The 10,267-nt window shown below is 42.6% G+C and overlaps 1 protein-coding gene across 1 annotated transcript; it reads left to right on the top strand.

The window, feature by feature from the left end:
* The first annotated feature begins 850 nt into the window (after positions 1 to 850).
* LOC120440858 (inositol hexakisphosphate and diphosphoinositol-pentakisphosphate kinase 2-like) lies at positions 851 to 7,696 on the top strand. The gene is made up of 6 exons (XM_039614279.1): positions 851 to 983; positions 5,158 to 5,691; positions 5,964 to 6,159; positions 6,385 to 6,475; positions 6,607 to 6,692; positions 7,623 to 7,696. The coding sequence occupies exons 2-6, from the start codon at positions 5,548 to 5,550 to the stop codon at positions 7,694 to 7,696; spliced, it is 591 nt and encodes a 196-aa protein (XP_039470213.1). The 5' UTR covers positions 851 to 983; positions 5,158 to 5,547.
* The last annotated feature ends 2,571 nt before the right edge of the window (positions 7,697 to 10,267 follow it).

The raw sequence follows: 10,267 nt of genomic DNA, 5'->3' as shown, positions 1-10,267 counted from the left end.
TTTCCCATTCCCGTTTGTGAAGTTGAGGCCTGAGTTCGAGGCTTACTGCTCCCAGTAGTTCTCCTCTGTGTTTCTGCCTGTTGACCTGAGACCTGACGTTTAGGGTGGGACTTTTAGCCAAAACCCACCTTCTTCCTCTTTGCCCTTACCAGCTCTGTGCAGCTCTCTTTCATGCTTCTCATTACGGAGGAGTAAAGGCTTTGGATTCCCAGCAGTCCTCTTTCCCATTCCTGCTTTTTGAAAAGCAGAGGTCTGGGGTTGAGGGAGCAGCCTCCTCTAATCTCTGTCCACAAAAGGTACCGGTGGAGTGGGGAAAAGACAAGCCAACAAGAGTAGTGACAGGAGCACGTAAGGCTACTCTCCTGCTGAAAGTCTTCTTCTGTGACAAGAGAAAGAGGCTGACCTTTATCATCTTCTAAGTCCTCATCCATGGAGTTTTACCCAGAATCCTCGCTGGTCCAGTAAAAATAACCACTGCTTCAAAAATTAAATACTATAGTAAATATCACATCATATTTCAATCTTATCAGACAGACTAACTACAAGCTTGTGCTTGTGTTTGTTTTGAAATTCTAAAAAACATTTCTCTCCTCCTCTTAAGCTCTGGAAAAAAAGCATAACAAGGGTTCATTAAGGTGAAAAAACTTTAAGATAACTGACAAAAGTATTTGCTGGTCTGCCTTCACACACATATCAACCTGAGCGACATCCCCTTCTTAATTCATGGGGTTTAATATGATTTATTGGCATCATCGCTAGAGGTCGCTAACGATCCTTTTTTTTGCGTTGGACTGAGTGTCCCTTATTGGCTCACGTGATTTTTTTTTACGTTACGCCTCCCAGGAAGTTCGCCTTTCTGATTGGCTGATTCACACGCTCATCGGCCTATGTCAACCTGAGAAAAATAAAAAGATTGGTTTCACATGCAAACTGTCAAGGGACGGAAGAGAGCCGATGGCAGTGGTAAATCTTCCAGTAACACCGTGAGTTCTCATTTTTGTCCTAAATCCCTGAGAACGGAAACGTGATTGGCATGTAGCTAGTGTTAGGCGTTACCACTGATAGTTGCTGGGCTAGCTAGAATGTGCTTCAGAAGCAGACAGAATGGCCTTGGGGAGACTTGTTTACATTGGCGAGCCAGCTAGCTGAATGCTAACATTAGCTAAATGTCAAAATGAAAAATGAGAAAATGAACGGCACCTAACGATAATTTCTTCACCGAGTGAGGCTTTTGCATTCAACCAGCTTTAGCGGTTTGGGGGTTAAATGTGGATATTAATAATGAGTCACGTTTGTGTAGCCTACATTTCGGGACAACAAGTCCTTTTGGCATACAAAGGTATTTAAAGTCGGATCCCTACATGTCAGGGGTCGTTCATGTGAACTACCCACCAGTTGGCTCTCTCCCGCCTTGGGTGTTATATTCATGTAGTTGAACCCATCAGGCCTTCTTCCAACTGGAACCCGAGCCGCTAAAACGTCTTTCTCCATGCTAATAATTCAGTCTCTTCTCGTAGTTAGTATCACTGTGTTTAGCTGTGTCAGTAGCTTTACTGACACAGGGGCAAGCAGGTTGTTTTTACTGACACGCGGAACCAAGAACCGGTTTGGTGGAGCCCACTGTAAACAAGAAAACTATATTCAAACATATTACTTTCATTAAAATTGGTTTTCGATATCTTGTGCTGTGCCCTTGTAACGATGGTATCACATGAAAAGGGGCGCTGGAAATAGTTTTGTATCGATACTTTCTCCACTATTGTGTAAAACTAATATTTAAATCATTGAGGAACGAAGTAGCAACACTGCAGTGGAAAATCACAGCGTTAAGCAGAACTGCATTAATACAAGTACAGTGTAAAGTAAATGCAGAACGAGCTATTTGCCAGTATAATCTTGGATCACAGATGTGCACAGGTCAGCAAAATAATAACTTGAAAATTAATTGAGTGGAGCACAAAGTACAACATATACTCACAAAATACAGTAGAGTAGAACTGCAAGTATATCTAAGGTTTACTTTAGTACAATACCTGACTAAATGTACTTGTCTCATTAAATATGTCTAATGTGATACTGAAATTCATTTGTTTAGGTCAGCAGCTGATGGTGGATAAATCATCCATTAGTTTTCTATAGACTGAAAACATGACCTGACAAAGGTCTTGTTTTCTCTGACAACAGACCAGCATGAACAACATTGTGTTTATTATTAGTTATTACAAAGAAAAGCATCAACTTCTCATATTTCACTAGAAGAGACCAAGAAATATTTCACTCTTTTTTTCTTTTTTTCTTTTCAGACATTGAACATCAGTATTGTTTGCTGTACTTCAAGTGTCACCTGTTTAAGACATTGATTTATTCTTTTTTTTTTTGGTAATACAATCAGTGTTGCTAAGCAGCAGTTTATCTCAAAGCTTCCATACATACCATCCGCTGACCGCAGGGGGTGAAGATTTGTCAGGAAATTTTTTTTCAATTTATCACGCCCGCTCTAAAAAAATAAAACCAAGTCAAGAGGAGAAGATTCGTTCCCTTTATAGAGAAGAAAGGAAGGTTTGTATTCTCAGCTCTTCAGCTGTGTTGCTATCAGCAACACCAGCATTTGGCAGTAAAAAGTATCTACACACAGTCTTAGGCTTACAGTCTTGTTTAAGTGGTCTGAACCTCCACTGTCGAGTGTCTTGGCTCCCCATTAAACATTAAAAGGAAGCCGGAAACTCAGTGATATGAAAAAAGTTTTATCTAAACAGACTGGGGAGTCTGTTCTGCTTCAATGTTAAGTCAAGCCGCAGTTTGTGAGACAGAAATCCCCAAAATTAGGAAAATGGCATCTATAAAGAAACGTAATAATGCTGAATTGAATTCTTGTCTCATCGCTTTGGTGAATTTGAGCCATCTTCCTCCTCCCAGTCGGAGTTGGTGGTGCAGTGTTATCTGTAAAGTACTTGCATCAGTATTAGAATTGTTCTGAATAATCTATTAATGACTTCAGTCCATTGCCCCAAAAACAAACAGCAACAACAGTATTTTTTTTTTTATCTTTGTAGATTTAAAAACAAAACATATTCCTAGGGTTAAAGCTTTCCCACATGTTTTTTTTATCTTCAGGGTCGTTACATATCACTGGGAATGATTTGGAGCGTTCTTTTTATACAGGACCCTTATAGACAGATATAGACAGTCCTGTTTCAGGCTGTAGAAATAGACTAGTTAAGGAAAATTGTCAAATAAATTAGTAATGAAAACTAAAGCTCTGTCATATTTAAAAACCCGCTAAAATGAGTAGAACAGGGCTCAGCTCACAACAGCTCTGTGTTAAACTGTGGAATTTAAACTAAGACTAAATCACCTCAATAGTCTTATGAAAAAAACGAAGGACTTGATGACCTTGGTGTCCTCAGTGGGAACTGCAGCCCTGCTGGTAGCTGGAGTCAGCAGGTGAAAGGAGCAGCCTAATGCTCAGGTTCTCACACACTGATCCACTTTGGTATGAAAACAGTTTAATTTAAATCACCCAGCAGCCAAAATGAAAGCGTGAGAGTGAATTTCAGCAGAAATGCAGTATTCATCAAAACAGGCTCGACAGGTGCTGCAGTCATTCAAAGCTGACTTTGAAATGTGTGTCTGTGTGAGTCTGTGTGAGTCTGTGTGAGTCTGTGAGTGTCTGTGTGTCTGTGTCTTATTATCTTAATATTTCATGTGTGAAATGATCAAAGATTGTCCCTAATTACACAGCTCAGTTTGTTGTTGTTGTTGTTGTTGTTATTATTATTATTATTATTATTATTATTATTATTATTATTATTATTATTATTATTATTATTATTATTATCATTGTAAAACAAGGACACCTAGAAAATTGTGATTTTGTTTTCTACCACATGTCCACACATATATATTTAAAACCAGTACCCAGTATATTTTTCAATATAAGAAATGCTCTGAACACTCAGTTTCAGATGCTTATTTTTTCTTGAATGGGTTCTATGTGATGTCAGTAAGAGCTGATATTCCTTATATGGTCATCTGGGCTACAGATGCCCATATAAGGTTCACCCTGCTGTTTTAAACTTTCGAATTTAAAAAAGAAAAAGCTGTTTTAAAAGGATGGTGCAGGCAGATTAAACAGCGTGTTTAAGACAGTGGCAAACTGAAGGGCATTATTACCATTACATTGTGTTCCAGTGAAGATCAGTATGGATTATTGTGAGCATGCAGAACAAGTCCAGGGGAGTCCGAGCTGGGAATGAGCTGTCCCTAAAACGATTGAACAACAACAAAATCTCAGTGGCGTCCTGCTGTTGTGTTAACTAATGAAAGCCGTTACGTAAGAGCAGTGAGTTTTCCGGTCACTGGAGGCTTAAAATAACCAACCACACTCTGCAGAGAGCTTGGCCTTTTTGTGTGTGTTCCCTGACTTTGAAATCCTCGGGTGTTTGTGTAATCGAGTACTGGTTCGTACTCTCATTGGGAGCCTTTGGAGCTTTTGCCTGAGTGACTGTGCCTGCTGCTGAAGTGGTTTGTTGTTCAGCTGTGTCATCTAGTGTGCCAGGGAGTAATGAGGAGTTGTGGTCTGTGGTCTGCTGACGTTCCCGTGCCCATGACCGGCTTATGTTGAGCAGAACAGAGCTGACGGCCAGCACCAGGCTGCAGCGTCACTTTAATGTGTAATCCAGTAATGACGAGGCTAATTCTGCTTAATATTGGGTGAGATTTGGAGCGTCAGGCTTGATGTTAATTTTTCTAATAAACACAAAGTTGTTATGGAGCTGAAAGACTAAAATGAAGACATTTAAATCAAACCACTGTTTGCATATTGGAGCTGTGGGGGGGTTAAAACAAAGGATTTTGTGAGTTTAACATGTCTGGATTCATTTGTCAATCCTTTTTGTTTCAATGTTGGTAAGAAAGAGTTTCTAGGTGTTTTTGCACACTCAGCAAATTGGCTTATTAGAACAAAGCCTCCAGGGCATGCTGACCACCACGAAAGTGAAATGAAATCATGAGCTAAACATAGTGTGACATTTATAACAGCTAATATTTGTAACCTGGTAACAAACAGACTACAGGCAGTGCAGATGAGCATTGCTCTGCACTGTGAAGCACAATCTCATAAATGTAGCTTTGATGTTGTGCTCTCGTTCGTTGCAGGACTGTCAAGTTTGCGTACAAATGGACGACGAGACCGTCGTTACACAAGTGGAGCTGTAGCTCATTGCTGGAGACTGAAGTACGAGCGAGTTGTTTAACACGTGAGTTTGCTGAATGAAGAATGAAATGCTCGAGTGAAGTCGTCACCACGGAGGACCGGCCTGGACCATAATTTCCTACAAAACCTTTTATGCTGGAGTGCCCTTCGTTCAGTCTCGTCTTGCCGCTCTGCCTTGCGCACCTTCGTCCACCGGCTCTGCTGCGTCGCCCCGGCAGAGCAGTCCCATCCCTCTCCCCAGGCCTCGCGCCCTCCCATCGGCGGCCCGCTCCGGCGGCGTGTTGGTGTACGATGGCGCGGCGGGATGCTGAGGGCTGCCGTGGGGGACTGTGATGTCAGAGCCCAACAGCCCGGGCGAGAGCCGGTGTGGCGCTCCCAGATTCTTCGTGGGCTGCGAGGACGATGAGAGCGAGGTCCTGGAAGATAGCATAAGGACAGATATGGAGCTGTATGAGGACGACGAAGACACAGACTCGGTGGGTGACTCTCCCGTCACAGCTGATTGTCACTGATTAGTCAGCAGCAGGAAGCTCTAAGCTATCACGTTGTAACCATGGCAGGCGTAGTGACCAGTATATCCATGGCTTTTGACCAGTCGATTAATCAGAAATAATCAACTGGAGAATGTGAGGCCCAGCATAATTCGTATTTAGCTTCGATTAAATACGTTTAGCTGTGCATGGATTAGCAGGGTTGATGTATGTAGAGCTGAAAGTTTACCTGGCGTGTTCTCCTCTTCCTCATTCAGCCCCCAGAGCGACAGATTGTCGTCGGGATCTGTTGCATGATGAAGAAGTCAAAGTCCAAGCCGATGACCCAGATCTTGGAGAGGCTTTGCAAGTTCGAGTACATCACTGTGGTCATCTTCCCAGAGGACGTCATCCTTAACGAGCCCGTGGACAAATGGCCTCTTTGTGACTGCCTCATCTCCTTCCACTCCAAGGGTACAGTGCCCTCCCCAACTGAAACACACATGCAAAAACACAACAGACTCACTGTGTTTCTTGTTTCCCTGCTTTGTCACATATTGATGATGTTTGTGTGACTGCTGTGTTTACCATCTTATAAAGTTCCCAGGCATTCATACACTGAACTGAGTGGCTCTCTTATAGTCAAGATTATGGTTTAAGAGTCTGTTTCAGGTTTCTCTGCATGTTTGTGTAAAACAGGATTTCCGCTGGATAAGGCCGTGAGCTATGCCAAACTAAGAAATCCTCTGCTCATCAATGACCTGAATATGCAGTATTACATACAGGACAGGTGCGCTCTTTTACCGAAACTCTCTATTTCCATCATTTGAACTAAATACACGTGAAGAGAATCGGGATATGTGAAAAAAAAAAACAGTCAGTGCTTGTTCCTCTTTTTGTTTCTTCATTTGATTTTGACAGGAGAGAGGTGTATCGCATCCTGCAGGAGGAAGGGATTGATCTACCACGCTATGCTGTGCTGAACCGTGACCCCGATAAACCAGATGGTCAGTCTCCTGCTGATAACAAGTCACTACATGTATGCACTGAGAACATTTGTGACGATGCCTCGGCAAAGAGTAGATGTTTCAGTTGAGGGGCCACATGCGTCTTTCAGGTCCCGTCAGGTCTCTTCTGGACTTTATTCCCCATATTTGTTACAGAATTTTAGATGCTGCATATCTACTATATATAGTTTCTTGACCTTTACTTGTTTAGTTCAAGACAGATTTGTCTGGAAGTAAAACATAAACGAATGAGTTAAGGTCATAAGGGTATTTGTTTTGTTGTTGTTCTTTCTGGGCACGTATTAAGAAAAGGCTTTTAGAAGCAAGCTTAAGCATCATATGCTCCTAAAAAGTAACTCCACAGGCTGAGGAAGTTCACCAAGGGAGTTGGGGCAGGTCTCACTTGTTGTTACAAAGTTACAGTCTGTTTCATGGTTGCCAATAACAGTGTTTCATACGTTATAAAAATGTTACCTTGCCACCATTAATTCTAAAACTTTAAAAAGCTCAGAAAAACAGCCCAAAGCTTCCATTGTCCATGCAGCATCCTTGGGTCTGTTATGGAAGGCTGTACTTGTGTTATTTCAGCTGACGGATAAATATAGTATCAAATTTGAAGCAGTCACAAGTGTCCCGTACTTACGTGCTGTGGTATGTTGGCTCTAGCATCCAATTCCCGTTTAAACACAGTGACACAAACTCTCCTGATTGATGAACGGTCAGATGTCTTAAGTGTCCTTATCCTTGACACTAATGACTGTGTTTTTTAAATGAGTGATGAGTATCACGTGGTCAAAAGGGTAGAGCTGCTTCACAGGGCACTAGAGTAAACACGGCAAGGTTGAATGTCATGTATGTGTAATATTGGGTGGTAATGAAAATAGGCTGCGTGCTAAATAGATGCATTTGATCTGTGTGTGTCTGTTTCAGAGTGCAACCTCGTAGAAGGAGAGGATCATGTGGAGGTGAACGGAGAAATCTTCCAGAAGACTGTGTTTTGTTGAGTGATGAGTATCACGTGGTCAAAAGGGTGTGTGCTTCCGAGGACCAAGGTTGAATGTCAACGTCTACATCTATTTGATCCCAGACATCGTAGGCTGGAGGGTGGAGGTGAGCGGAGAAATCTTCCAGCGACTCTTCATTAAAGGTCTCTGATTTCAGAAAGGTCTCTGATTTGGCCCTTGTGGCTTTTTTTCTCTATAAATAAACATTTCATGCAATGCGGTTAAAGTATGGAAAGAAAAAACAAAAACGTTTTGTTGTTGCCAGAAGAATTCAAAAAACCCAGTGTCACAAATGGACCAATCAGAGAACACGAAACAGAGAGTGCATTTTATTGGCTGATGTATTGTGCAGTGTGCAGTGCAGCAGCAAAGTATTCAATTTGTTTTTCACCTCAAAATGATACACACAATAACCTGTAATGACAAATATTCACAGCCTGTTCTCAGTTCTTTTGTTGAAGCACGTTTGGCAGCAAGTGCAGCCTCAGATCTCTTTTAGTCTGCTGTTACAAGCTTAGTGCATGTTCAGGCAGTTTCTCCCATTCTTCTTTGCAGAACCTCTCAGACTCCATCAGGTTGGATGTGGAGCGCTGGCGCACCTTAGATGTTCAGTCGGGCATTCATAGAGTGGTCCTGGAGCCACTCCTTTGTTATTTTGGCCATGTGTTCAGGGTCGGTGTCCTGTTGGCAGATAAACCTTTGCCTGAGTCTGAGCCAGAACCACCACCATCACTGCACAGTTATTTATGTGCACGTCGCAGCCTGTGGGGCTGGTTCCATTCACAGCCCTTCCCCTAAACAGCAGCCCAACTCATCAGAAAGCATAAAGAATTATTATTATAGAATAATATATCAAGCAAACCCTTTAGGGTCTCTCCAGTAATGGAGACCAGTAAACATTTGGGTGACAGTCGCATGATGCAGCCTCAGAGAAGACATCCCAAACTGTAAATCCCACATCTTCAGCGGCCCCTGAGGGGTGACTGAGGTTACTGTGGCCATGCTCAAATTTCCTCACATGATCTCACCACAGAAAAGCCTGAAAAACAAAGTTTATTTAGAAGCCTGGATATTCTGTGTTCTGACTGAGAGATGACACACTCTTGGTGTAAGTGAAGCCCAGCCTACACAGGCTTTTTTCTCTGCTTCGCCTCTGCTGGAGCTGCATGTTAGAAAACTGATTAAATATGCAAACGGCCTGAGCCCCGCCAGGCTCTGCGGGGATCGGCTTCGACACTCGCAAACGGCTTCTGCCATTTCCTGCTTGCAGGAGGTGAGGTATGTTTGACACCCATCCAGAAGAACCAGAAGGGATGGAGATGTTTCCCTAAGATTTTCAACCCTCAAGGAGGTGGACAGGGCCAGTGAGCGACATCTTAGGGGAGCTGTAGCTCATGGTGGGAGAGAAGCATCTCTATCTGAAAGGCTAAGGCTCTTCTCTTAATGATATACAGGGTTCAAACCGGTGCTTGAAAATACTTGAATTTTAATATTGTATTTCAAGGTGTGAAAAGTGCTTGAATTTCAGATGTGGTGCTTAACCCTTAAGAACCCACAGTGACACAGGTGTCACCGCCCCTTTACACATTGAGGATAGTTTCTGTTAATGTTTCAAAATTGACACTCCCATAGTTTTTATGACGGTAAAACATGGGTCTGGGCTCTTAAGGGTTAAAAGTGCTGGAAACTGTATTTCATTCATCTCCAAAAGTTGATTCTGTTCATCTGGACGTAGCGTTTTGTGGGAGAAACGTTTCGTCACTCATCCAAGTGACTTCTTCAGTCTCAGCTGACTGCAGGTTTCCCCAAACCTTATAAACAGTACATTTGCATAATGACTGAAACCAGCCCACTGAAGGAACAATGGGCTGTGAGGTCAGTTCCTTAATCATAATTATGCAAATTCCCATGACCATTGATCAACAATCACTGACCAAAACCCACTGATCAAAGAACACTGATCAATGGGCATGAGTCCCATTCACAGAGAGTTGGGGAATGGCTGCAATCACAGCATTGTAAGATGGTGACAGATGGACCCTTAGGCCCCCTCCTCGATTCAGAGATGGTCTTTTGCATAATTATGATTAAGGAACTGACCTCACAGCCCATTGTTCCTTCAGTGGGCTGGTTTCAGTCATTATGCAAATGTACTGTTTATAAGGTTTGGGGAAACCTGCAGTCAGCTGAGACTGAAGAAGTCACTTGGATGAGTGACAAAACGTTTCTCCCACAAAACGCTACGTCCAGATGAACAGATTCAACTTTTGGAGATTTACTTTCCTGGATGATTGAGAACGCATCAAGATGTATTTCATTCACCACAAATAACTTTCTGACCGAATAGTTTTCATATCAGACAGAGGAATAAGATGAGTCGCAAAGTCTAAAAGCAAACTTTCTTTGCCTGACCTCCGAGCGCTTCTGCAGGTCAGTCTGTTTCAATGTGTGACCCCGCCCCTCCCCGGACAGTCGGGGATGAGTGCACTAACATGCCTGTCCACAGAGTCATGGTGATGTAACTGCTCTTTTAACTGTTTGGTGTCTTTGCTTTGTTTGGTGTTTGTAGAC

Source organism: Oreochromis aureus, linkage group 1 (genome assembly GCF_013358895.1).
Source record: "Oreochromis aureus strain Israel breed Guangdong linkage group 1, ZZ_aureus, whole genome shotgun sequence".
Classification (NCBI taxonomy): Eukaryota; Metazoa; Chordata; class Actinopteri; order Cichliformes; family Cichlidae; genus Oreochromis; species Oreochromis aureus.
The sequence above is the reverse complement of the archived record's forward strand: the minus strand, read 5'-3'. Positions and strand labels throughout refer to the sequence as shown.